The sequence below is a fragment of the Battus philenor genome, unplaced genomic scaffold (assembly GCF_028537555.1).
Source record: "Battus philenor isolate CCGP_79_NKW_IND1 unplaced genomic scaffold, ilBatPhil1.0.hap1 SCAF_22, whole genome shotgun sequence".
In the NCBI taxonomy this organism is placed as follows: Eukaryota; Metazoa; Arthropoda; class Insecta; order Lepidoptera; family Papilionidae; genus Battus; species Battus philenor.
In genome coordinates this window covers 3,301,721-3,329,709 of record NW_027181685.1, presented here as the reverse complement: position 1 = coordinate 3,329,709, position 27,989 = coordinate 3,301,721, and the positions used below count along the sequence as shown (strand labels likewise).

Sequence of the window (27,989 nt, the reverse complement as noted above, 5' to 3'; positions counted from 1 at the left end):
ACATCTAAAGAATATTGTTTCTTATCATCAGGAGTGTGTCACATGAAATAATTAACATTCATAAATATTTGACGTTTATTATACACATAATTATAAATATCACAAAACATACATTTAACCTTCAGATTTAATCGTATCGAATGTAATAAAGGTCCACCTATGTTCAATAGATGCCCCCACTCCGGAAGTCTTACAATGGAATACGTCAGTGAATTTTTGTAATATCTGATGCACTGCTGCGTGGGTTACATTTGGTATCAACGACCTTATATATGACACGAGATAGTCGAGCGAAGCTCCTAGTGGATGCACCATGAGAAAAGCTGTTAAGATGCTGATGAGTTTAGCCTCTGATGGTTCGACGGAAGGCCCCGTAGTGATGGTTTTATCATCAGATATATTCATCAAAGCTTTATTCGTCATAGATAACCCAGTATTCTCCGCTACAAAACTTGAAGCCGCTAGCGATGGGTAAGCCTAAAATAAAAAATAAACATTGTGATTTTTTTATTTTACCATTTAATGTTTTATTTTTATATAGCAATACCTGTTTATTTTGCAGCGCCTGTTGGGCTATGAAGTGCGCTTTAAATTTTTCAAACTTTCTCTCGGCTTCATTCTTTGCTAAGTGAGCCTCGTTTTTGTATCCCTCCAATTCATATGTTAGATTTTCGTTCTCAGTCTGAAAAATACATAACATGTTGGAATCTATTTGTTATAATGATTAAAACGGATAACTTTTTATATCATAATCTCATTTATATTCGGATAGATTCTTTTTTTAGTTAAAATATTACATAGCGGTTTCATTGAGTTACAAGGGTCGTCAATCTCTGACCATCTTAGATAGAAGCCTTGTTAGAGTTTCTTCTGCCATTCTTGCAACGCTTATGCTTTCAGAAGTGGTAGTAATGTTAACCAGGTAAAACCACTTAAAAAATTGCATGGTTGGCTGGCGTAAAGAAACTTCAGGAAGGGACCTCGGCTTGTGCAGTCACCTATGTGGTTAACGTGGGTGCGAGCCGCACGTAAGGGCCGAGCCTCCATTTGCTCAGTAGGTATTAGCTAGCTTACATTACTTAGGATACCATTAGCACTAGAAGAAATGGCACAAAAACTAAAGATTCATTTTTAGGATGACACAGGATTATTTTCCCCTATAAGCTCTAACCGTCTTCGTCGGAGACTATGAGTGTCAAAACTAGTAAGATTCTTTTATTTCGCTCACTCTGATACCTATATTTAGCCGCGAGGTATAAATAACAAAAATAGATCTTGGGTCTGCCAATCCCAGTATTGACTCCATCGAAACTTATAAAAACAGTAGACACCACAAAGCTAGCTAGCAACACCAAACGTTAACAGATTATATAATATATTTGATGCACGCCCTGCAATCAAATTACAATAATGCTTGTGTATTTGACAGATCTTTATTCTTTACCTTTAAAGCAATGTACTTTTCTTGAGATACCATACATTTATTGGAACCACCTTTCTCCACTTCTTCTTCCATGAAATTATTGTTGAATTCTTCTTTTATATTTTCTACTTCCTGAAATTAATTTTTAACGGAGACATTAATATCCATTTGATGGTTTAAAACATTTTATATGTAAAAAAAATACTGGAGGACAGTGAATTTTTCATACATTTGTTACTACGAAAGGTAACACAGAGTACAATGGTGTATACAATGTTGCCAGAACTCATTTCTATCAAATTGGATACATAGCAACGGCCTCACAAAATGACCTCAGGAACGGGATCACAAAATGAATAATTAGTTTAACATATATCATGTATATAAGTTGACTATAGGTGTAAAAGCTTTACAAGGGTGAATGTAAAGCTCAAATAAATTTAAAGTATATACATCTGTTTCTCAATACTCAGCGATATGTTACATTTATTTATTTTTCCTGTTTAAATGCCAATAACTTCAGGTAGTACAAAATTTACAGGGGCAGAGAATAAACAATAATTAATTTTAATATGTAATAATACGAATTATTTTCACCCTGTACTTTACATTATGTACCTGAGTCATCTTCAGCCACATATCAACGTTGCGTCTCTGTTGCTTCGTGAAGTGGTCAGAGACTCGCTGATGCCGCGCTGCAGACAGGATTTTGGCCACCTGTTCGACTGTTCAAACAATTTTTACTTCCTACCACCCACAGATTATTCTAGAAGCTTCATTTAGCGATCCACACAAAAGCCTAAATAAACACTAAGTAGTGTAAGTATGGATTTCTAAATTAATATATTATAAATAATTACTCTACCACTGGTTACTTATCTATTAATTCAGTTTATTTTCTTTCACTGTTTATTCTCTTAGGCAAGTGTGAGCCAAGTCATTTTGATATTTTCATTTATTGTTATATTTACAATCATAATATTATAACGTATTTATTGTGAGTGTTTATGAATAAATGTATTTTTATTTATGTACACATTAACTACTGATCACTTGACCTTCTATTTCCATACTACAGTTGCCTGGAATAAAATTGCCCCCTGTGATAGGACTGCCCATTGTACTTTTTCTTTACTATTACACGACTATGTATATATTTTTGAAATGCGCATAAATTAAATAACATTAAAATATACTTACATTGCAATATGACATGAGCGAACTTTTCCCGCATGGATGACTTCAGATTGTGGAACTCTTCATCCAGTTGCATTTTCTCATTGAATAACCTTCTGAGCTGGTTATTGCTGACTTGTATCAGAGAATAGAAGATATTGGCGTTCTTTTTATTGCATTCCCCCCGTTCCAACCAAATCGCTAAAGTCTGAAAAAATTTCGATGTTAGGTTCTTTATATGACTAACCAATGTAGACAGTAAAATTCGTTGGATTTTCTTTTTTATTTCATTTAGTTGAATTTATATAGTAGAGACACTAAAGTATCCGGCATTTGATTTGGCATATGACGAATCAAATACTCTACTGAGTATTTGATTCGTCATATGCTACTGTACATACATACATAGTACTACTATACCAGTATTATCAACTTACCGGGGCAGATTTGACAAATTCATCTTCACTTTTAATCTTCTCTGTGAGCGTCGACAGGGCTGTTTGTGTGAACGGCTCCACTCGAGGAGGTGTTTTGCTGCGTCTACGCTGGTTTCTCTCATATTCCATTTCATCGTCCCTGTTCTGAAAGAGTGATAGGAAATTGAATTGAAAAATACTATACACATGAGATGAGAAATCAAAGAATCCTTTGCATAAAGGTAATTGTTAATATTAAATAGCAGATGTCGACGCAGTGAGGCGTATAGACGGACTTAAGACGCAGCGACTTATTAATTATTCGCATTGTGATTAATTAAAAATTTATTATTAATAATTTGTAGCCAATAATTCTAATTCTTTTAAGATTTTTAAAAAAATATTTAAATCTTATTACCCCAAATTGTAGCGTCCCTGTTCCACATCAAACCGGGGGGGAACGACAGGCCCCCAAAAACAATCATTAAAAAGCACACCCTGATCAATTCTCGAAAATTTTTGTTATATTTTTTTTTAAATGGGCGACCCGGTTATTTATACCGATATTTTTATAGCAATATATTTTGCTTTTGCCCAATAGACCTCATTTAAGGCCCTAAAAACTCCTTAACAGTTATCTAAGATATTCAGGAGTAAAACTTTATATACTTACAGCAGTATAATCAATAAACATTATAGTTGCTTCATTCTCCATCTGATCATGGCACTTGAACCGATATCCAGACAGAAACAATGCCTGATCCACTGCCTCTTGCAAAGCAAACCGAACATGATAGATTCCATGTCTAGGAGTCTTAACTTCAGTGATCTCTCCGAACCTTTGGAATATCTCCATAACAATATCACTAGTAACTGTTGCTGGGAGGCCACCAACTACAATGGTACGACAGCCTTTTGGTCGTTCGCGACGTGGTGGTATTGAGCTTCCAGGAATTGGTGGTAACAGAGTGCCACAAGTGATGAAGATCTGTTGGTTGGGTATTACTTGCACCATTTGCTGTTGAAGCATCATGTTTTGATCAATCATATTTGGTATGATATTCATTCCAGGCATTATGCTGTGGACCTCCATTTGCTGGTGGCCCATTAAACTGTTTTGTAAAATGTTATTATATGTCAACATATTTCCTGCAATGAAGTTTTACACAATCAGAAGTCATGTATTCAGATCAATATTAACCTAAATTTCATATGTTAACTTATTATAGAAAGCACTTTAGTGTGCCCACCTACACTGGTATTACATCACACTTGTTACACAAAAATTAATTTGCATAATGTATACTGTGATTCCATAGCTGTATTCCATATTGTCACAGTATATTTAAGTTGATATAATTCAGGTAATATAATTTATAATAATTATTTTTAACTAATATCTTATGTGAATGTTTCCTAATAAAAAAAAATTAACCTTGTATGGTGCAAAAAACATGGATATCCTGAAAATAATTGGACAGAAAGTTATAATTCATCACAATAAGTTTGGATACTGTGAATGTCACACGTTACCCAAGACTCTAGAAAGAAAGATGTTCTACTATGTTCCTAAACATGCAACAGGCATTTGACCACATGTGGCACAAGGGTGTACTGTACAAAATTAACTCTGTTCTAGACACCATCTTTATGCCTACATTAATCATCATCATCAGTTGACAAATACCTGTAATGCACTTTCATTGCCTTCATCCATCAATTTTGCTGTTCCACCTAGTGGGGAGCCTGCCCACGCTGCATCTACTGGCTCATAATCACTATTAGACTATGTGTAGTATAAGCTCTTAGTTGTGCACAATAAAAAGTAATAACTGAGTTCACAACTAATATTCTAAGGAAATACTGAAAATTCTAAAATAAACATCTAACCTTGTGCTATCATGTTCCCAACTGGCATTACTGGCATCTGTCCCTGCCCAAGTCCAGGCCCGTCACCATCACTGTCCCATTTAGAGGTCCTCTCACGATGGTAATAATCTCTCCTGTCCTTTCTATCATGTCTATTGTTATAATCCCTAGATCTGGAGCGCCGCCGTCTATCTTAAGACAAAATACAGACAAGTTTTTTTATATGTTTATTTCAATTTTTACTCAAAGATCTAATCAATTATCAACAACACGATTGTTCCTTCCCCTCTAACAGTTAGTATGGTTGAAATAGTAGAGCATTGTTACTAAACCTTAAGATTCACATAATCAACTCTGGGTTATTACAAGTGTCACAAATGTCTAATAGAGATAAAAATAAACAATCTTGTAAAACTATGGCAGATAAAAGATCACAGCAGCGCCAGAGGCAAATATGCTGCTGATGAACAGGTCAGGAGTAGCACCAGCATCATTGTTTATGGTCCAGAGCACCTCATCCCACTACCAATCATGACCCCAACCGGTGGCAGGAATCTTAACTGGTTAAGGTCTTTTTAATAAAAATCTGTCTATGTTAGGTGTTATGGACAGTCCTTAGTGTAGAGTATGCATGGAAGAGAAAGAGACTGATGTTCACATACTATTTAGTGTATGAGGGTAGCAGCCTATAAGGCTACGGATCACCAAGGTGTCTCCCAAGATCACTGACAGCATCAAGAGTATGCTAGCATTTCTCAAAGAGTTAGGTTAAGTAAGGCCAACCCCGATACAAAATGGGTGCAGTGCTGCTTGGTTGGAAAAACCAGCCCTCGGAGACAAGACAAATGTTCCTTTAGTAGTTTAATATCATCGGCATCTTTCATATGGAATAATTGATTTCATCTCAGAATTAGTCTAATCTCTGATACCCAAAAAAATTGTTTACTTTATAATAACTTACACAGGCAGACCATTATGAAGGAGGTCCTAGTCAAGAGTCTTAAACACAACATTGCACATACTGTTACATTAGAATTAAGTTGTAACTGACTCTGTGCAATTTATTTTTAAAAATTAAAGCAGCTTTTTTTCAACTTCAAGTCTCTTAAACCAGACTATGTCATATTTGAAGCTTTAACTGACAAAAATGTAACCATTATCTTTTCAGGGGTATGATGTTCAAAGCTGGGCTTGCCAAGATTTCCAATACTACTTGTTGGAAGTAGCCCACATTAAGCATTTTCTGACAACCTTAAAAAAATCATGTCTCCCTTGTTGTAGGCAGATGTCCTTTGCTGCACTTATTTTCGCTGCACATTATTATTTGTCCTAATAACAGCATGCGATCGAAAACGACTGGAGGACGGTCACCTATTCATTGGACTGATGCAATTTCCGAAAGCGTGCAACACCACCATGCAGGACTCCTTAAAACTTTTCCAAAAAAAAACAGCTTGAAACAAGATTAGCGCAAAAATTGACGTGTTTGGCCACCATTATCACTCAAGAGGAAGCGGCAAAGAAGAAAAAGAAGAATGCTAAAGAAGTACACTTTTTTTCAATTCTATCTGTGTATTATTTTTTACATATATGGAAATCACGATAATTTTAAATGTATACTTTAATTAAAGGCATATAAAAAAATTAAATATTAGCGACGTAATACGCAAAGAATACCTCTTGAACGATCTCTCCTGTCTCTGCTTTGTCCTCTATGCCAATGGTCTCGAGAATTACGCCGTTGGTCATTGCTCGTACTGCTCTCAGCCTCTGCACTTTGAATCTCCATATTGCTCTTAGATAACTCTGATTTCTTCGTATTTTCATTTACAGCACCATCAGAAAGTTCGGGGCCTGTCATAGAAGCGACCGGTGGCTTAATCGTAGACACGTTTAGAGGATTATTTTCAAGTACCATGAAATTAGGCTGAAGGATTTGAGGTGCTATTAGAGGACTCATTGCAGCTGCATTATGCATTGCTATATGATTATTCCAAGAGTTCATCTTTATTACGAATTGATGAGTAAGAATGATTTTTTTTCTTATTTATTATAAACTACGCATACATCAAAATTCCATATTTTTGTATCCATTACAATATTATGAAAATTCTCTTAACATAAATTGTTGTCAATGATTATCAAACAAATATGCCAATATAATAACTGGTGTTGCCTAAAGCTGAGTGATATAGAAAAATGTAAACAGGTTTTAAAATATCTCCCAACTCTTGTTTATATTTACATTGATAAGTAAAAATACTTGATACTTTCAATAAATTCGCCATAATGAAAAATTAACAGATTTTTAAAAATTTACATTATGAGCGATAATACATTATTTTGTGTAATACACCGATATTCAAAACGAGGAGCACAAAAGAACTTAGAATTTTTGATTAAGCTAGTCTTGGTTGTGTTAGCACAAAATATATTTTTAGTATTGTATCTTTACTCAAGGAGAGTACTCTTTTATTTATAACTCTGTAACTTACCATCTTTTTACCCTGTGATTGATTATAGGTACAATTATAAAAGTAATATCTGGCAATAGATATGCTTAAAATTAAGTTTCATACGGCAACACTAACATTTAATATAATTATCAAGGTTAGAGGAATAAATAAGCTTTATTGAGCGTCTGCAATGATTGAAAATTCCGGATATTTACATCTCCGTCTTAAACCTTTTATGTATTAATTTGGAAGGATTAGTATTTGCAAATAATTTCCTTCTAAAATGTGGTAAGTGTTATTAGTACTTTAAATGCAGTCAAGATTCTTGTTAGAATAATAAATGTAAAGCGCCTATGTATATTTTGATTTCAGCTCGGAATTACCGAAAGAGTTTGAGAAAAATACGGAAGTATTACCGTTTACCAAATATGGTTTATCGACTATACAAGAATTTTCTGAAGCTGAAAAAGAAATTCAGCATATAGAGTGGCTAAAAAAAGTGGGTTTATCGAAGGAAGAGGTGAAACTGTATCAAGATAATGAAGCAGGGCTTTTAGACCAGCGTAAAAAGATAGAATCTAGTGTGTTAAAAAACCAATTGGAAGAACTCTATAATAAGATAAATAAATATCAAAATGCAAGCAGGTATGTCTTATTAGAATGTCAAGTTTAGTTAACTAATCTTTGTCTAGCTAAGAAAGGTTTTCTCTCTGACTAGCAGTGGTCACTTTCATGTATTGCTTCTTATATTATCTGAAGTGAAAAGTTAAAATTATGCAGTTGTTAACCCTTTCTGTAAATGCAAAGTTGTTATGTAGCTTAGACACCTATGTATTCATTATCTCTACTGGTTATCACCACCATTTCATTTTCTTTTCAATTGAATATTAATGTTGTTGCTGTATTATATACCCATTATAAATTTAAGGGTATGGATTTGTAAAGGTCATAAAATAAACTCTATATGTTTTTTTCTATTTTTTTATTATTAATATGAAAATTCCATCTCCTTCACCAAATAATTCACCTAAGATTTTGTATGCGTTGTTTTTGTGGATGTGTTCATAAAATCAATTTCTTTAACATACCAAAAACTAAATATCTGGCAGAGTTTTTCACCTGTAGGAGTTATAGTTAGAAAACACCTTTTTATGAGAGCCCATTACCCCCAACTATGGGTGTAATATTGTAAAATCCCTTCTTAGCTGACCTCTGCTCTTCAGCCTCATATTTAAAAAAAAACTAATGTCCCTTCTTACAAAATAGTTAATTTATTGATCTATTTTCTTTTAATATTCACAAATTAAATAAGTGTGTTCCAATATTTATTCACATAATCATAATTAAAAACAATCAAAAATCTTAAATGGTGAAATAATATTTTTTTTTCATTCATTGGTGTTCTGCATGAATTGCTTTAACATAATCAGGAATGATACCACTTCCATTAGGAAGCCATTTGATTACTTATTAGTCAAAAAATTATTTAGGAATTTTAAAGGAAACATTTGATGTGTATTTCTAGCTGTGTGTATATCTTGTATTAAAGTCTCTGACCAATTACATTATGTTAAAGATTGTCACCATTATTCCGTATTACATAGTTATATTAAACTTAGTTGTTTAATATCAATTCTTATTGTTCTGTGTATTTATAGTTCAAAGCAGAATCATAACATGGCAAGTGCAACAAAAAACAGAATTGATGAATTGCAAGAGAGAGTCCAGAAAAGAACAATTAAATTTTACCCAGAGGGCCATCCCATGAATGAATTGAAGGAGATAGAAGAGGATCTTTTTGGGCATTTGAGAAATGACAATATAATGCCTATAACAAAAAGACGTAAATTACTTCGGCGCATGGAGAGAAAGAAAGAAAGAATTCTGGCACAACAAAAGCAAATAAATCTTATGCCTGTTCATAATTCACCACAGCCCTCGTCAAGTAAACCTGGTAGCCTGTGGGATTTGAAGGAAATTCCTCATGTTAAACCTAAAAGTGGAACATCAAAGGATAAAATGATAGGTCCTAAAGAGCCAACAATGTATACAATAAAAGAAAATAAAATTGTCAGACTAGAACCAGTGCAAAGGCAAAATAATGAAAATGAAGGTCAAGAGGATGACTACAGGGCTGTAGACATTGTAGTGCCTATAAACCCCGCAGAAGAATTGCTATTAGAAGGCACTAAAATGTGTTTGGATGATATTAAAAAGATAGAGAGATTTAAAGACTATGAGCCTGGGATACCATCGAAAGTAAGTTTTTTGGAATACTAACCATATATCAATCTATCAAATAATCATTTAACACATTTGCAAGATAAGCATATATATAGACATGCAGCTGTATTCACCATTAAAACTAAACATTTAGTTAATAAACCACTCACTAACAGTGTAAGATCCCACAAATATGGTAATGAAGACCAGCTTGTGCATTCGTAAAATCTTAAAGGAGATACTATAATTCATTTTTACACTAGCAACACATTGAAGCCTACTATTTCTTAACATGAAATAAAAGAATATTTATCTGTTTATTAAAAACACCAACATATGAAAATTTTGTTCTTAGAATAATAGGAATCTAGTTCAGACACATCTAACAGTGGCAGTTTGGAGAAAATGAACAAATCAACATTTTTATTGTCACTGTTCATGTTGGCTTATGTTTAGATTTAGTAACTGTAGTTTTCCATTCCTTTCTCTACCGTTCTTTCGAGGTTATTATAATGTTCTAAGGCCACTAAAGCCTCTCTTCAAGCAGGGTTTTGATTTGGTTTCAACAGCATTGCTATATCATATCAATGCATGGAAATAAATTAATTTCATTTCCTACATAAACAGATTGCATACAAAATTAACCATTTTTTCTTTATAGATTAGAAGGGCAACAATTAAGAAAAATCATTTTCATACAGTCTGCTACATGAAAATAAAAACAAATATATGGCGGATAGCAAAGAATCACAGAATCCTTAAGAAGTATTCATCATTCATCAAGTTTTCGAGATGAAAATTATCATCTTATTATTTGCAGGTCCTCTATCTGAAGAACATCGCGCCTTCTGTATCACAGGAACAGCTGTCACTTCTCTTCAATCAATTTCTACTGGATAATGGCAGGCCTATTGATTTGCGTCTCCTTGCTGGACGTATGAGGGGACAGGCCTTTGTCACATTCCAAAGTAAGAATTTATTTAAAAGACTTTTTTTAAAAGGGAATTTTAGATATAGTTTTATTTAGATGGTTCTAAGGCCAGATGGCCATATTATGGAATACTTTTTAATCAGAGCTGTAAAGTTTTAGCTGAAAATATGAATTAATAAAATAGAGGTTAATACAATATTTTTGGAACATTATAAAGTAACATGTACAGGTGGCCTATATGTCCCAAATTATGGATTACAAAATTAAATAAACTCCATTAAGCACACATACAACATCCATTTATAATTATTTAAAAAAATACTCAATATAAAAAAACATAACTTGCTCTATATTATTAACAAAGAATCAGACATGGTTGTTGTCTCACTTCATTCATTGTTATATAGTCCCCATTGTCTTATGTGGGTGTAATTTTATAAAACCCATTCTTAATAATATATAAATGCCAAGTAAATGTTATAGCTAAGTTTTATACCCTACAGTTTTAGTAGTGCACCCTTAGTTATCCTCCACACGGCTGAAGGAATATACATATCAATTATCAAGTCTTCAAATCTTATGGTTCCAGAAAAATCATGATGGGTCCTGTACACTAGAGGAAACCTTGTTTATTTATTTGTACAACCTTGTCAAAAAAAATTAAGAACCCTGATAAGAAAATGAACTCCAAAATTTATTGTAATAATTACTCATCGGTTTAATGACACATTTAGCGACCACAATAAAACACTAAAGCAATAGATACGGGATTTTAGTGGTATATAAAATATCTGGCAACCAAACTGTGAAAAATTATGTTTTTGGAAAATTAATAATTCTTTTGACTCCCGCGATTACAAGAAGTTGTTAAATGCAGTTCATTTATGAAATATAGACAGTTTAAGGAAAGACGAAACAAGAGATTAGTATAGAAAGTTGGTAAAAATTCAGATCTGATGATGTTTCATGGATCCCTAAAAACCCTTATCTATTGTTAAACATTCCATAATTGAAAAAAACTTCAGTGTAAAATCTAAAACCAAAACTTCACTGTATTTGTTACATCCTATATCCTTCATTGGAGGTCTTCAATAAATAAAAAAAAATTCTATTTCTGAATGTAGCCTTCCACACAGATGATAATTTCTATTGCACAAGCTGCCTGTCCATATTAATTCCTACCTATGAAACAATACAGGGTGAATGGTAAGATTATTGGTTTCTGGAATAATACGAGTAAATAATGTGTTAATATAGTAAGAAAAGGTGTTTCCAAAATTCTGATTATTACATATTAAAATTAATTATTGTTTATTATCTGTCCCTACAGGCTTTGTACAGCCAGAAGTTTTAGCCTTTTGCATACCAATAGAAAAAATAAATTATTGTGACATTACAAAGTGATCACTTTATACAGGGTGAATGTATAATTTACCCCTTTGTCAGCATAGCCTTTCCATATAACCAATCACCTGTATAATTAAAAAAATGAAATGTATTAAGTTACTAAATAAAATCCACAACCACTTAAAAAAACATTTATTTTCAATCGCAGCCGAAGATTTAGCTATCAAGGCTTTGGACGAGATCAACGGCACAATACTGGGCGGTCGACCTATCATCGCCCAGTTCGGTCGGAACAGCAACCGAATCCAAGATGATAACAGATAAACATACCTCTGTACAAAACTACATGTATTATTTTCGTTTCACTTTAGTGATGTAAGGACTAATTATTTATTATATTAACATCTAATATAATCAATGAATGTATGTTTAGATTAAAAATATATGTAAATAATGTGTAAAAGTGTAACATTATTTCTAAACTTAATTATAACTACACACCTTACATACAAATACATATATTCAGAGCATCCTTAGCCATCAAATTGTCAACTTATTAAGATTTAAGTCAATTAAGACCAATGGAGAGCTATGCTTCGAGTTTTGCTGTGAGATTTAAATGGAAATGAGATCCGCAGAAGAACCAAGATTATCATGTAGCTCAAAGAATTGCTCGTCTGAAGTGGCAGTAGGTGGGGCATATCTCATCAAAAGGTTCAAAGGCGACCACAGGCCGCTAAACGTGGCGTGAGGTGGACTGACAACATAGTTAAAATCGCAGGAAGTTGTTGAATGCGTTCAGCGTAAGATTGGTCATTGTGACAACCTTTGCATCAAGGCCTTTGCCTTGCAGTGGCGCATCTATCGATTGAAAAGTAGGGAGTAGAAAGTCAAGTTTTAAATATACAAATTACTGTCCTGCATTATTATTTCATTCGTAAGACGTCCAGTGCTGGTCATAATCTACTCCCTAAGATTTTTAATAGGAATCAATATTTGTTTAAATTAGTTAAAAAAAATTATAGACAAAGCAATGAAGTTTCGCTTCGCTATTTTGATATTGACATAATTTCTTATGATACTTTGCACTATATATAGAGACAGATATTTTAAATTCATTATTGACTGTCAATTTCAAATTTATTGTTTTAATACATGACAGTTGTCAATTACATTAATATATATTTGCGCCATAGATCGGATATTCAGACGAAAATTTGTTACAAATAAGATAGATAATTGCATTTGCTTGTGCGAGTAAGACAACAAATAACGCCTGTGTATCTTTTAACTCATTAAACAGTTTGCCTCATAAGAGTACATATATATACACGGCTAACAAACTCCCTAATAGTATAAGATCAAAAAAACAAGCATTGGCACTCAACTGACATTAGATATTGATTTTGTTTGCATGCAATTATTTCATACTTTTCTTCTCTTTCTTGATTTTTCATTTATCTGTAACCTAAAAGAAAAAGAAACTATTTAGCAGTATAAAAATTTTGAAGTGGTTTTATGCATCCAAATGATACCTTACAGAAATTTGTTTATCTAAAATTTCATACTTGATATACATGTATGAAATTTTATATAAAAAATAATTTAAATATAAAAAACTCGGTAATTTATATATCAATTTGTGAAAGTCGTTTCCATAAAATATCAAATATCCGATTTATGGTCAGCATTACATTATCTTAATTGCCTTCTTGTATAAACCATAACTCTTTACAAAAATATGTACCAACAAAGAATTGTTGGTTACATTTCATTTTTTGATTTTGTCAACTAAAATCAGGTGGATACTTAAATGGATTTTATATTAATTACTAAACGATTGTCCCTCACTGTTGGTCCTTAGAGTTGGATTTACGGCGCCGTTTGACGACGCGCTTCGGTGACAATCATTCGCCCTCTTTCTTCACTTGTGGCTCCTCAGCTGTCAAAGAATAATCACGTCTTACTTTTTTAATACATGTATCAAAGAGGAATATTTGGGAGGCTTTTTCGACTCTGTCTCATTTACGATGGTTTTAGTAAAGCCAAATATAGAAGCAAAAAATAGATAGCTGCTGGGCCCTTGAGGTTCTTGAACAGAGACCAGACTGGTGAACAATCTTGTTAAGATCGTTGGTAGACACCGGATGCGGGCTGCTTCCATCCAGTCTTGTTGGAAATATATGGACAAGGCCTATGCCCAGCAGTGGATGTTCTAAAGCTGAAATTATGATGCAAATGCAATTTACATTTGACGAGATGGTGAGGTGCTGGATGTGGGGCTGGATGCGGCGCCGGGTGTGGCGGTGCGTGGTGCGCTCCGTGGTGGGGATGGTGGGGGTGGCCATGGTGTGCGTAATGCTCGCCGTAGTAATATCCTCCCGGGAAACCGCCACCGTAGCCGCCGTAGTATCGACTACCATAGCCTGCACCGTAACCAGCAGCGCCTGCAACACATTTTTTCACTTATGTAAAATACATTAGATATTTAACATCAACAGCCAATAGACATTGATTTCTAGATTTAACCTCAAAATGATCACCACGATGACAGTTTTGCATTTGCCACATCCAGCGACTTTGTCTTTACTATTTCGTCTGTCCACCTAGTGGGAGCCTACCCTGCACAGCGTCTACCGGCTCGAACTCTCCGCTAGAGAACTTTTCCAAGCGATCGTCGGTTGCACGTATATATTGTATCAAATAATATATCGGCACCTTTACATATTACATCTTTTATTTTCATTTGAAAATTATAAGGTTTCTATTACAAATAATAGTACGTAAGAAATACATGTTAAAAAACTTTAGATACTGTAAGAAATACATGTTAAAAAACTTTAGATACTGTAAGAAATACATGTTAAAAAAACTTTAGATACTAACAATATTTGTGTATCTAAAAAAAAGTGTATGTAAACGCATGTTTACATTTCTTTACAATTGTTCAAGGCCACTACGATCATCTATCCCTTTCGTGTGCTTATACAACTGCAATAGAAAGTGCTACATTAACTTTAAAGATAGCTCCTTTTCACAGCAAATTTTGCATTGTAATCAACATTTACAAAAAATGCAGTGTGTGTTCTAGAGTTAGTTTTCTAGATTACCAGCAATATGGCGTGTACTTGCATTGGTTCCTTATTCAATCTCTCGCTTGATTTGTTACTCTCACAGAGGTGACAAACAGTTTAAAAATCCGACAATAAGTAGATGTGCATAAAATGTTTTGTCTACCGAGCACAAGATTATAGGTAAAGACGGAATAAATTCGTAAATTATACTTAATTTATTATTATTTACTATCGCATTTAGTAAAATTGCACTTCCCGTTGCTTGACACCTTATCTATCGGCTATGTGTCTCTCGACCAAATGTGTCTTTTGAATTTATTTCACTTAAAAAGTAAATTTGGATATAAAGCACACCAGGTGGTGGTGGAGGTCCAGCATGTGGTGGGCCCTGTGTTGGCGCCGCGTTAGGGTTGGGTGGGATCATCATAGCTGTAAAAATCATCAACTCTTTTTAAAAATCTTTGTTACTTTTTACTCTACTTCGCAAGGTGTGACAGTTGTGGAAAAGAGACAGGAATAAACATCACTATAACACATCTTTTAACAAAATTTAACAAAACTGGTTTATGTATTAAGTTTGCCAGATATAGCCTTAATGAAAAAAATAATAATAAAGCAACATCATTGCCAAGAATTATCGTCATTTAAAATATTCTTCTATTGAATAATATGCCAGTGTTGTCAATTAATTTTATTATCTGTCTTGAATTTAATAAACATTACATTACACAAATTAAGATTTTTTGTATTAAATAGTCTGATCCCATTTATTAGAATAAAGATTGATTGCAGTCAAAATTTTGGCATAGCCAGTTCTTCATGTGTAAATAAATAGACTATGAACATCGCCTGTTATTTTTTTTTTATTTGTTTCCATTATAAATATTCTCAAATATTAAATTAAAGTGTTAATGTGGTTACTTATGACTACAGTAACTATGCAATTTTCTTATCATAAACCACATACAGTATGATAATAAATAAGTGAAACATCTCCGTAAATTTCGTTATTAAGGTAGCACTTCAATCCAAATTGGTACATTGTTAATATTCTATGATTAATAGTTACAAGTTTCATCATCATTTCAGCGATAAGATACCTGGTGCCAGATAAGTCTCCTTTACACATTTCCAATAAGACTGTTTAAAAGTGGCCTGCATTCAGCATCTTCCAAGGTCATTTGTCCACCTGGGCAGACTACTCTGCGGTTGCCAGTCCGTGGTCACCATTTCAGGACAATAACGCCCTAGATGCCATCTGTTTTGTATGCTGTGTCCTGTGTCCATTGCCACTTCAACTTGCCAATCCGCTGTACAATGTTATCTACTTTCATTCATCTCGGCCCTACTTATTTCTGTTTCAATCTAATTTAATAGCGTAATATCTTTTAATCAAATAAGTTACCGTGGTGAGTGGCGATATGTTGCTGTGGTTGCTGGGGTGGAACCCCGGGTGCTGGAGGGGCTGCAGTCGCCTCTTTAGCTTCAATTTTCATTTCCACTGGTTTCTCCTCCTTATCTACAGCAATGTTTAAAATGTTAGTTAATAAAAATGTGTACTTTTTATTTATAGTCAATTAGTTTTGTTGTTTAAACTTGCAATTATGTTTCTATTCTGTAGTCCTAGCAATTTAATCTAAGCCTTTCCTTTGCCTAGTTTTAAATGTTAAATTAGAAGTATAAAATTGAATAAATCTTATTATAGCATTTAATTTCATTGAAATATGTTGAGTTTGACACATTTACATGGTTTATATTGTAATTGACACATCAAATATAGTTAATTTTAATTTAACTGTTTCTGGCTGGCACTTCTCAAAAGATACAGAGACATTCTGAACCGATGATAGCATACTACATATGTTAAAATAATCGACGATTCAAAAGCGGTTGTTATTTAAACAGGCATTACATTTGAATAAAGAAATTTTGAATCCTTTCTATAATCTTATAACTAGAGTATGTACAAGGAGCAACACAACCCCTAGTCAGCCAATCAGCGCTCGCGTATCTGTGAGACAGGGAGAGGTAGCTGTGCAAAAAAGCGGCTCGACATCTCGATGAGCCAATAGGACATTCAGATGTCTTACAACAAAAAACTTACTCTCCAGGTCAGGGGTGTTAGTGGACGGTTCAGGTGGCGGTGGTTCCTTGGCGACGGCTTCTGCTTCGGGTTTATTCAGTTCTGTGGTAACATTGCCATCCGGTTTCACTTCAGTAGTGGACACCTTGTCCACTTGGGTGGGTGGATTGGGCCCGTTTGTCTCTGTCTTGATCTGAGTGTTGTCTTGTTCCATTGGCTAAAACAAAAATCAGAATTGTTTTAGTAGGCATACTATCACAGATATAGTATACATACTACAAAGTGAACGATTTTATGTGATAATACAACTTTGGGATATTTTAAGTTAAGACTTTGTTTCTTATAGACTACTTTTAAAATATGTTTCTAGCATGTTATAGTGAGTAGATAAAATCTAGTTATGCAAATTCGCGTTACGGTTGAGTTCCAATGATGATTTAATAGTTTGTAAGCACACACATCAGAAGTTATTTCATCCCTTTGCAAGTCTGAAGAAGCATTAGACGATGATTTGTCACCCCTATACAAATATCTTTCTACTTTCATTCTTCACAATTTCTGCTACTCTTTCTTCTGCATTCCATCACATCATTTTGCGCTTTTAAAGCATTTATTTAGCTTTTTTGACACATGGCCTCTCTCCCTTAACCACAATCTTTTATACAATATTACAAAACAATTTTAATTTGACTATTCAATTGTAACATTTAGAGTTTCTTTAACAAAAGTCAATATGAATTGACTTTTGTTTTTTATGTTACATTCTTTACCTTGTCCCCTTTCTCTTACTCGACCTTAACTTCTTATTTTTAACTTCCATTATTATTTCTGTACAATATTTCAAAAACATGACTCTTTATGTGAGGCGATGGTGGCACTGTCCACCTTTATACCCAGGCAAAAGATTCTTTCACACTTGAGTAACGGTTGACACGTACTGAATTTGAAATACGAAAATTATTTAAGAAGTCTCCAAGCTTCTTAAAACATTATGTGCCTACACTGACGGGTGTAGTCAAGCTAACATTTTAGGTCTTCACTGTCGAAAGCAGAAATATTTTCGTTGGCCCGCTTACTAATTTTGAAGAACCATTTTTTTTGCCAACGTAGATCTTCGTCGAAAATATCGTGGACCGCCGGGTGTCCACCTGGGATCAATTGGGGAAACACTTTAAATCTTGTAATTCTTCTTTCATCATACATAATAAACATGGTATTCATGTCTATCATTTCTATCAAGTCCAGCCTTCTTTTTACTAGTAACTAAATAAAATATATAGAAGCATGCAGTTTGGCAAACTTTTTGTTAGACACAGAAGACAAACATATTAATAAAATTGGCCACAATTTTACAAACTGTTTGCCCAATGGGCATTTATTAACTGCCATAATGATGAAATAAAGTTATAAAAACCTCATCCTTCCTCTCGGTGACACTCAGTGCCAAAGGCTGGGTAGGGTTGACACCACGACGCATTTGTTCCAGGGCTCTGTCAACCATACGTTGGAAGGTGTCTTCATCTACCGCTGGCTTGCAGTGCTGGAATATACAAGCATTTACAGAACAATAGGTTTTGCCAGTGATGACATACAGATTCGAGATGTGGTTGCTAATGATGGGCTTTATAGAAGGGTTAAAGTCACTCAGAGAGCAATGGAAAGGGGGGAGCTTCGCAGCGAGATCAATGGGATGGGAGCAGCGCAAAACTTATGCCATACAGAGGGCATCTATCGGCTGAAATTACACATGTCAAGAGCTATGCTTTACAACTTCGTGTTAATTTTAACCTTATAGAGTATTTGGTACCTTTTTCAGCTCCTCTTGGAATGTTTCACTGCTCTCTATGAACTTCCTTTTCTTTGCTTCAAACTTCTCTTCGATTTGTTGCAGCTCATCCTCTAATTTCTTTTGGTGCATTGTCAATGATTGAACTTGCTTTTTCAAAATCTAAAACGAAAATATAATTATTTAATGTCTATATTTTTAATTAAATAAGATTTGTATTAAATGACATGTTTGATTTGGATGTAGTTTATATAAAATCTGGACTGTGTGCATGATAGTTCAAATGACAAAAAAATATAATAATAGAATAAATACATACAAAAATATGACATATGCTGCCTATCTTTAATAGTGACTTTTTAAAAAGTTTCGATGAATATAAGCCATATAGGAATTATGTACACACTAATTCCGATGTAACATTGTCTTTTTTAATGTGTTCATCTCCTTATATAAGTAGTGTTTTCATTTTATACAAATTTCTGTACTGAGACATTAATAATATTTTTTACTGACACCATATTAAACGATATTCTCCGCGATGTTTCAATACTATGGAATTAACAATTTTGCTGTCTGCACATGGTTTTTTTTTAAAAGTTAAACATGAATTATTTGTTCAACTTGTTATAAGTGGTCATGAGTGCAGTATGAGAATACCTGTACAGCGTGATTTCTTATAACACACAACTAATCTATTATATTTTAAATGTAAAAATAAAAATCATTACAAACACATCCTATTTATCATCATCATTTCTGCTGTAGATTTTCAATAGGATCTGTTTGATTCAACAAATGTATTCGGAGGACAAGGATGTCTGTCCACTTTGTGATTTGGAGTTCCTTCGCTATGCCTGTCAGGTCTGTAGTCCTTCAGAACCTGAAGGACCCAGCGACCACACTATGTGGCCTGTCCACTGTTAATTCACATTATTATTTAAATTTATATTAATTTTACAGTGTATATTTAACAGATGAAATGTAAATTAGTCCTACCTGCATTCTGGCGGTAGTGACCACGGAACGAACATCCGGTACTACAGTATCAGAGAATATCTCGTTGATCAACCGATGATTGCGGAGATAACGAGCGTAAGCAACATGCTTCACCGATAGACCCTCATCTTGATCTGATAATAAAAAAAAAGGGTTAAAAATATCATAAAGCAAAATAACTGTTTTCAAACACCTCATGTATATTTTGTCAATCAGGTTCAACTCTGTCTGACCCCTCACATATCTGACCAGTACTTTAGCGCACATGTAAATATGACATTCCAGGCTAGCTCGAAGACTTTACTCATTGGCTCGATGCTATATTTGAACTTTACCAGTACATTGGGAATGCAAAATTTTTATCAATGATTAGAAAACTACAAGCGCATAATATACAAATTCATTTACCTTCTTCATCTTCAGCTGGCTGTATATCAATTCTTCTGTCCTGCTGCTGTTGTTCCTTCTGTGAGCTTCCTTTCTTACTTGAGCTCTCTTCTTCTAGATTCCCTACTGCTGACATAAGGATATGTTAATAAAATTGCACATATTGTTTATAAACTAAAACAGGTAACATCTAATTCCCAATTGTATTCAATTTTGTTTATCTATTTGGTTATTACATTAAAAGATAAATATCTTAGTGTTATATACTAGATATAAATTTTATTACTAAAGTTATTTTAAGGCTTTTCTCTCCAAATTATTTTTTTACCAGAGATCAGATATTTATTTACTGTTTTATTTATGGAAATGGTTTCTACGGCTATTTTCAGTGCCTCTTGCTATACGTCAATGTTATTTATCACCTGACTATTTGCATCTCGGTTTTTTTCAATACAAAAGCTTTTTCCGTAACAAGCTAACACTTCATCTTAAGTTAGCATGTATCCGAATACATCTGTCAATGATTACTGGGTCAAGTATCTTTTTTACGATTAATTATAGATAAACATCACTGGTAACCCAGTGTTAGAGATCTGAGATTTGCAATCATAGGTCGTGTGTTCGATTTAAGGGATACTATGTTGTATACTTTATACTTGCATTAATTATATAGTATATACATACAACATACTGCGATCTAACTCTCCTTACAAGTGTGACGACTATGTTATATCCACATATATCTTTGGAGGAGTTCTGTGGATTGCAGTGGGCGTGTTTTGCTTGAAACGACGAACGACGACCTACTAATGACTAAGACACTTTATGGAGCATGATAGTGGGTAGAGAAAGTCTATTTTTACTCCTTAGATTACATCTTAGATTTTTACAAGTGGTAATAGTAAACATGAATAAATATCCGATCTCTGTTAATCATATAAGACATATTGCACGTTGACATGGAGTTGATATAATTCAATTCTCTTTTTAGACCGCTTACCTACTGCTTTGTTTTTCGCCGCGATATAGGCCAGGTAGGCGGGAGAGTTGTGGTAGGCCTTCAGACTTTTCTCGTACTCGGACTAGCGGCCACAACAAAGCGTGTTACCCCATATGTGCATTATATATATGACGGTGCATGTGGGAGGACAAAAATGACATTAATATGTGTGCGTGTTAGTCACAGAAAGATGTTTGCGTTTGACAAAATCAAATAAAACATAAAAATTATTTATTTTTTTATTTATCGAACAAAAGTCGCGGGAAATCGCTGGACGCCAGCAGCGTGAGATCGGTCATCATGGCGATTTTGGGTAGACTTAAACCGTGGTGCAGGCGACACATATGTAACTATTTAAACTACCAAGAAATTTTAGGGGCCCGGAGAATAATGTCGCTTTCTCAAGGTAAATTCACACGACTACATTATTAACAAGTTTTTATTTCTAATCATCAATATATTCACCTACGTTATCAACAACCTTTTGCCATATAGTATAGAAATTTTCAATGTTGGAGCGGTAAAAATCAATCGGTTTTTAGTTTTATTACTTTTAGGTCCCCCTAATAGATTTATAAGATCACGCGATAACAAAATTAAAACTGTGTGGTAGCCCCACAGTAGAAGAATGAGACTTGCGATGATAGGTCGCAAGTTCGATTCCCTAGATACAAACTTTGTCTATTAATTAAATGGGATTGACACTGCTCAAAGACGATTACGGTATATCTCCCCTAGATATCTTTGAGGGAGGTCTCTGTCTTAAAGTGGTTTGTGGGTTAAAAAGACGACGACACTACATAATACCAAGAGTATAACTAGACATAATAATATTCACAATGTCATCTTCCTTTTTTTGTTTACGGCATACGGCTAATTGTGAAATTATGTTAGTTAAATTTAGTTGTGAATGTCAGCATCAACAAAAACGATCAGTTTACATGGAACAGAATTTAAAAACACTACATTTTTTTTATTAATTAAATAAAAATGAAAAAGATTCTTTAAATATGGAATTAACACTTTTAAAGGTGATATTTAAATTAGATTCGAAGGTATAAAGGAAAATATTATTCTGAAACTGACGCCATTTTATGGGACTAGTACAGGCGGAGTCGAGCTACGGTGGGCATGCCAGGCGCCTTTCTTTCATGCGATAAACAAACCTCATGTAAACAAATCTTTACAACTGACAAGCACTATAATCGTCTATCTTTTTCAGTTATGTGCAATTGAAAGAGTTATATTTTTATTCTACTCAAAGAGGTTAACATTAATAACGTTTAATTAAGATTAATAAGGTTTCATTTGATTTTGTCAATTGCACAAAATATTTACTAGGTGTAATGAAAATGGGTAAAATGTTAACAATAAATATAATGAACGAGGTTCTTACTAGCATATTCAAAGGTTATATTTAGATTAACACAGTCCTCCAGGAAGATTCATTTAAAATTGATCCTTTTTTTAATTTACATTCACTGGTTCATTAGCCAGAAACATTTTGTGCCTACTTTTTGTATAAAATATATAAAAAAATGCTTCATGTTATTTTATTTATTTTTAACAAGTATTAACATGGTAACATTAATGGTGTTGATTTTTAATCCAGTTTATGCTTCTAGCAACTGTTATTAACTAAAGATTTATATGTAAAACAGACAGTTTATTTGGTTTATGATTTAGAGAACTACACTGTTTATAAATTAATGGGATTAATGTTTACTAATATGAATAATTTATTTTTAACTCTTAATAAATTAAAAATTTATTTGCAAATGTTAAAAGGACACCTTTTTTAATCTATTTTAAAATTTTAAAGTTACAAATTTAGCACCTGATAATGAAATTTGATCAAATACTTGAGGTACAAGCAATAAATTTTCTATAACAAATCATTCAAACAGAGATCAGTACATGGACTATGTATAATGTATGTCATATACTTATATGTATTTCAACAAAACACATTTCAGCACACCTAAACCCATATTAAAATGAAGCTAGTGACGTGAAGGCGTGGCATACATAAACTGATCCCAATGTACATCGCAATAGGGTTCAAATCTCAGTACCTCTAGTTTTGTACGCCAACCACTGAACATATGCAGGCGAACTTTGGTATGCTTTCATCATTTCTGTGTACTGCGCCTATGTCCAAAATTTAAAATAATTGACTTATGTTTATTCTTTGAAACTTTCCTAGTAATGTAAATGAATAAAACTATCTTCTGAATCGAATAAAAGCCAAATAATCCAATTAAATCTAAAAAAAATCCTTAAACTTTCTCTTTACTTTAATCATACAGTAAACAAGTCTTACTACCGCTGTTATGTCTTCAGTATGAAAAAATATTACTGTTAAAATTCCTAAATATTAGAGACAAGGGGGAATGGGAAGATTTTATTTTATACATATATACAGGGTGTAACATAACCTACAAATGTGTATTTTTAGAAATTTTTAATGATTCAGGCGATGTTTAATAATATTTGATTATTTTAAATATCCCATTCCTTCATTCAACTTAATATAATGTAACTGCTATATGACAAAAAAGAAAAAAGGGTAATAAATTATATGTAATGATATTATTACCTTTTTTCAAACATAAAATAACTATTGTTTGCTGATGGGTATTAAGTATTGTAAAACTTTTTTTATAGATGTATTGTTGTAGACTTTCTTCCTGCTTCTTCACAACTACAACACCTTGGGAAGTAGAGTAGTATCAAAAATAAAATATATTTTCAATATAGTTGTTGATCAATAAATCCTGTTAAAAGTCCCAATGCATATAACATTGAATTTAATCTTTTATTCTTAACAGGTAATTAGCAGAATAAAACACTTTTTAATAAGCAATTTTAGTTATTAAAATGTAGTGTTACACCCAGTAAATATATATAAAATTTCACAAAATATCATTTACCATCAAGTAAATGGTTCCGACATTGTGAAAGTATATTAAAAATATAAACAATATATACCTTCTCCGCTTCATATTCATCAACAAATCCAGCCTTTTCTGTTTCAGGTAAATCCCTCCACATTCCACCGATAATTCTGCCAATCTCCCATAACTTTAGATCTGGATGCGCTGCTTTTACACTGTCCCAAACCCTTCGCGAGTAACGCATATATGGCATTAATGGTTTTTCTGGAGCTTTCGGGGGTTTTGGCAATGAAGAACCCTGGGAATTTATAAAATCAGCTTGAAGAAGGTGATACAGAATTATAATAAATCAAGTTCTTGCTATTTATTGTTATTAACAAATATATGCAATGTGTAAAAATATGTTTTTAAAAAAATTTGTTATATTTTTAATTTATTTATTAAGACTTATACTGTAACATGTTACAAGAATATGTATAAAATTGTATCATAGCTAAACATCTTATGATTAACTTTTTTTTAATTTCTCATCCACAACAAGGTCTGGGAGTTCGATAAGATTTTATCACCCCCTTCTTCAATCGTCTTAACAATGTCATGGATATGGGGAGATCCACTGAAGTAAGTCCATGAGACAAAGAAGAAAGGGGCTTATTATATTCTTAAGTAGTTAAAATTGCTAAAAAATCCCCAAAATTATTGTTTTATGTCTATTTATTGAATGTTATGGAACACTCAGACATACCGATCCAGATCCTTTCCCAATCTTCTGCGGCTGAAATCCAGGATGTGAATGCACGGTAGATATGAATGGACTTGTTTTATCATCCTTGGAGGCCTGTGTTGTGGCACCCCCGCCTCCTGAGGTGGTTCTCCTTGCATTCTCTGCAGCGAAACGCGGTTGTTGGGGAGGCGGCCACGCTCCGAATCCCCCATGGCTCACTGGCCCACCTTGGTATTGCGGGTGGTACTGGTATTGGTTATGATGTGGCGGTGCATTCATACCGCCTTCAAGCCAAGCAGCGGGGCGGCAATACAATGAAAGAAAAAACAAAAAGCATAAGGGGATAGGACAGGAGTGGGACAAGGGCAAATAAAAAAGATAAAATTATAAATGCACTAAATCTAGAAAGATTGCTTATTCAGTGTTTAGAAGAGTATTAGTGTGAGCGAGCAGTCAGTAACAGCTAGTTTGTTAAATAGGCACTATTCCAGCAAATACAAGTATTCATACAGAAGTGATTGTGTAAGATGGTACGCATGTGAATTTGAAAACGGAAAAATTTTGTGTCATTAAATTTTGTTTTAAACCCCACAAAGTACCTAGATCCGAAAAGTATGAGTGTGTGAGAACAATTTTGAATAATAACTAAGTAAATTCATTTTATTACCTTTCATCATACCGAAACTCATTGGGGGCCCCGCAATCATGTAGTCTGTTTCAACATAACATAACATGAAACAAAACCAACAAAATAGAATATGTAAGTCTAAAATGCAAAGTTAACTTATAAAATTAATAGAAAAAACATAAATAGACAAGTTGCAGATGCAAAAAACTGATCAAAGCAGAGACGGCAGCATGCTGGTCAGGATCAACACAGCTGTTAGATACCAGCAATACCAAGTACTGTACTGAACCCTGCTAAGCCCGCGTTGCAAGGACTCTAGCACTCCATGTTAAAGTTAGTAACTAACAACATTCTAGGATAACATAGATGCAAGTACAGTCCTTTATAATTATTATTTTATTAATATAGTACCTACATAAATAAATGTATTTGGAGTAAAATTTATTTATTGAGGTGCTGTAAGGGTAAAAATAAACAAGGAGGAATACAAACGCGGATTGTTTTGAGGGCTTGGCATCGACATTGAAGTATTCTGTTTGTAGTTGTTCGGGGTTGCCATAACATGCGCGCTTTCCCTGAAATAAAACAATTTGTTTATATTGCAAATAAACAATTTAATTTTTAGCTTACAGATCAGACCCATCAGAGTTACAATCAATGAAACAAATTGGTATTATACACTGAATCACTATCACATGTTATTATCCTTTGATAACATACCCACCCATTAACAGAAAAAAAAATTTATCAGACAGCTGGATATAGTTTCTTCTAAAAAGGTTGGGAGTTTTACAAATATTAATATTATAATTTATTACAATATACTCAATATAATACTTAAAACATAACTTGTATTATACATTCAAATATTATACAGCACAGACATTGTTGTTATGAAAAATGTAAAACGAAAAGTAGATCTTCATTATATTAGGGGACTGGAAAGTAATGTTGTTTCTGTTGACATATTCTATAGAAAAACCAATACATTTTTACCCGCTCTGGCATTGAAAATTTTATACTAGACGGTAAAAGGTTGTTGATAACAAAGATAAATATATATTTGAATAAAATAAAAAATTGTTAAAAATATAGTCAGGTGAATTTAACTTAAGAAAGCGACATTGCTTCCCAGTCCCCCTTATATATTAATAATATTAAATTTGTTATAAAATGGTGATATAAAAATTAGTTTCAAAGAAGTCCTGCTAAATAAACAAATAATTAAGACAGCCATTTTAAAAACAACAGAAAAAGTGCTTGATTTGAAGACAATTTTTATAACCTTTTCAAACTTAAACTATATGCACAAGTACATACTTTAAATGATTGTTTACATTTTGTACGCTAAAGCATTTTTATAGTAAAATGTTTTTGTAACAAAAAAAAAACGTTTGCTTAAAGAATCAATCCCTAATTTATCGGAACATAAGTTGTGTATCGAGCTTTTAAAACATGTTTTAGAATACTGTTGAAATATGTAACGATCATAAATCGAAGAGGTTAAATCTGAATTTAGTTATAAATTATGATATATGAACAATCATGTAAAATGCATCTATGTTTCAAGATGTTTTAGTAAATAGGATACATAGTTTTTACCTTCTTCAAAACCGGTGTCACAAATAGATTATTTAAAAACTTGACTAAATATTACTTGAACCTACCTGAAAGATAAAAATATTTGCTACCCGTCGTTCTATTAATGTCCTTAATATAATTCCATTTGAAACATTACAAGCGTCTCTCCACGCCAATACAGTTTTTGACACCAATTAACATGTTATTCCGCCATTTTAACTAGAATGACGTCTCAGTACACAGAACTCTACAGATCACAGATAAAACAAAGTTTTTTATTTATTTATAATAGCAAACAAAAAGCATGACATGATATCAATTTATAATAAAGTTTAAGAATCACATTAATTAAATAATCATTTATTTAATTTAAGGAGTCTGATATAATTTTATACAATTTTAAATATGAATGCCTATTGTAACCTTTGGTATAGCCAAAGGTTACAATAAATAATTTATTTATAAATTTAAACTATATATACTATACAATATCAAAATAACAAAAAAATTTGTAAAACCGCTATTCTAAATAATTCTAAATATTAAAAATAAGCTACTATTAACCAAAACTAAAGAGCATCTACCACCTAAATATTTTATTTGAAGGGTGTGGGAAGAAAATTGTCCCTTCCGTCTAAAGGATAGTTGCATCTAGGGCACTTTACTTTTCAGTCTTTTTATCCAACGCGGACAATGAACTCAGTCGAGTCCGTTACCTAGAAGCCTAGATTGCAACTCTACTTCAAAGCTCCTGCGGCGGCTCTGTTCACATCGATTTACCGAGATGCTTTTTACATAAGTAAAAATGATCTAAACACCTAAATAGTAAAGATTAAGGAATTATTTCCGAATAATTAAATTAAAAAGCGATTTTTTAAATTTTAGCCCTTCATAAATAAAATTTAAAGGTTTAAGTCGGCTAATGCTAAAGTGTATATATATATATACACTTTAGCATATATAGTATACTGTATCTAATCTGTATCTTA

At 33.1% G+C, this 27,989-nt stretch overlaps 3 protein-coding genes across 11 annotated transcripts; 1 reads left to right on the top strand and 2 right to left on the bottom strand.

The window, feature by feature from the left end:
- Positions 1-79: 79 nt before the first annotated feature.
- LOC137923723 (ecto-NOX disulfide-thiol exchanger 2-like) lies at positions 80-7,013 on the bottom strand. Of its 2 annotated transcripts, XM_068766979.1 has the most exons (10): positions 6,952-7,012; positions 6,562-6,738; positions 4,906-5,076; positions 3,689-4,164; positions 3,037-3,180; positions 2,624-2,807; positions 2,042-2,148; positions 1,445-1,555; positions 548-682; positions 80-477 (listed from the first exon to the last, which is right to left on the bottom strand). In XM_068766979.1, the coding sequence occupies exons 2-10, from the start codon at positions 6,671-6,673 to the stop codon at positions 115-117; spliced, it is 1,803 nt and encodes a 600-aa protein (XP_068623080.1). In that variant the 5' UTR covers positions 6,674-6,738; positions 6,952-7,012; the 3' UTR covers positions 80-114. The 2 variants fall into 2 exon arrangements, with proteins under 2 accessions (XP_068623080.1, XP_068623079.1); XM_068766978.1 differs by having other exon boundaries at positions 6,562-7,013.
- A 495-nt stretch (positions 7,014-7,508) lies between these two features.
- On the top strand, positions 7,509-12,275 carry LOC137923669 (RNA-binding protein 41-like). 2 transcript variants are annotated; one of them, XM_068766900.1, is made up of 5 exons: positions 7,509-7,628; positions 7,713-7,985; positions 8,999-9,599; positions 10,384-10,531; positions 12,050-12,275. In XM_068766900.1, the coding sequence occupies exons 1-5, from the start codon at positions 7,624-7,626 to the stop codon at positions 12,163-12,165; spliced, it is 1,143 nt and encodes a 380-aa protein (XP_068623001.1). In that variant the 5' UTR covers positions 7,509-7,623; the 3' UTR covers positions 12,166-12,275. The 2 variants fall into 2 exon arrangements, with proteins under 2 accessions (XP_068623001.1, XP_068623002.1); XM_068766901.1 differs by lacking the exons at positions 10,384-10,531; positions 12,050-12,275 and adding an exon at positions 10,225-10,373.
- Bap111 (Brahma associated protein 111kD) lies at positions 12,019-27,207 on the bottom strand. Of its 7 annotated transcripts, XR_011107564.1 has the most exons (16): positions 27,087-27,207; positions 25,912-25,994; positions 25,459-25,503; positions 24,813-25,075; positions 24,162-24,365; positions 21,171-21,252; positions 20,192-20,299; positions 19,784-19,917; positions 18,806-18,946; positions 18,413-18,538; positions 17,020-17,215; positions 16,321-16,434; positions 15,270-15,344; positions 14,091-14,288; positions 13,693-13,783; positions 12,019-13,309 (listed from the first exon to the last, which is right to left on the bottom strand). XR_011107564.1 is itself a non-coding variant. In XM_068766897.1 (15 exons), exons 2-15 carry the CDS (start codon positions 25,976-25,978, stop codon positions 13,749-13,751), a joined length of 1,779 nt encoding a protein of 592 aa, XP_068622998.1. In that variant the 5' UTR covers positions 25,979-25,994; positions 27,087-27,207; the 3' UTR covers positions 13,467-13,748. The 7 variants fall into 7 exon arrangements, 6 of the variants coding, with proteins under 6 accessions (XP_068622998.1, XP_068622994.1, XP_068622997.1 ...); XM_068766897.1 differs by lacking the exons at positions 12,019-13,309; positions 21,171-21,252 and adding an exon at positions 23,246-23,321 and having other exon boundaries at positions 13,467-13,783; positions 20,192-20,296; XM_068766893.1 differs by lacking the exon at positions 12,019-13,309 and having other exon boundaries at positions 13,467-13,783.
- Positions 27,208-27,989: the final 782 nt, after the last annotated feature.

Excerpts from the sequence above, each read along its gene's own strand:
- LOC137923723 (XM_068766978.1), bottom strand. The coding sequence starts at position 6,889 with ATGAACTCTTGGAATAATCATATAGCAATGCATAATGCAGCTGCAATG. Across the intron at positions 4,165-4,905 it reads TGGGAACATGATAGCACAAG|GAAATATGTTGACATATAAT; the intron begins GTTAGATGTTTA and ends ACTTCATTGCAG. Across the intron at positions 1,556-2,041 it reads TGTGGCTGAAGATGACTCAG|GAAGTAGAAAATATAAAAGA; the intron begins GTACATAATGTA and ends AATTAATTTCAG.
- LOC137923669 (XM_068766900.1), top strand. Across the intron at positions 7,986-8,998 it reads AAATATCAAAATGCAAGCAG|TTCAAAGCAGAATCATAACA; the intron begins GTATGTCTTATT and ends GTGTATTTATAG. Across the intron at positions 9,600-10,383 it reads AGCCTGGGATACCATCGAAA|GTCCTCTATCTGAAGAACAT; the intron begins GTAAGTTTTTTG and ends TATTATTTGCAG.
- Bap111 (XM_068766893.1), bottom strand. The coding sequence starts at position 25,978 with ATGGCAACCCCGAACAACTACAAACAGAATACTTCAATGTCGATGCCA. Across the intron at positions 25,504-25,911 it reads AAGCCCTCAAAACAATCCGC|ACTACATGATTGCGGGGCCC; the intron begins GTTTGTATTCCT and ends ATGTTGAAACAG. Across the intron at positions 14,289-15,269 it reads TGGACCTCCACCACCACCTG|GCGCTGCTGGTTACGGTGCA; the intron begins GTGTGCTTTATA and ends AATGTGTTGCAG.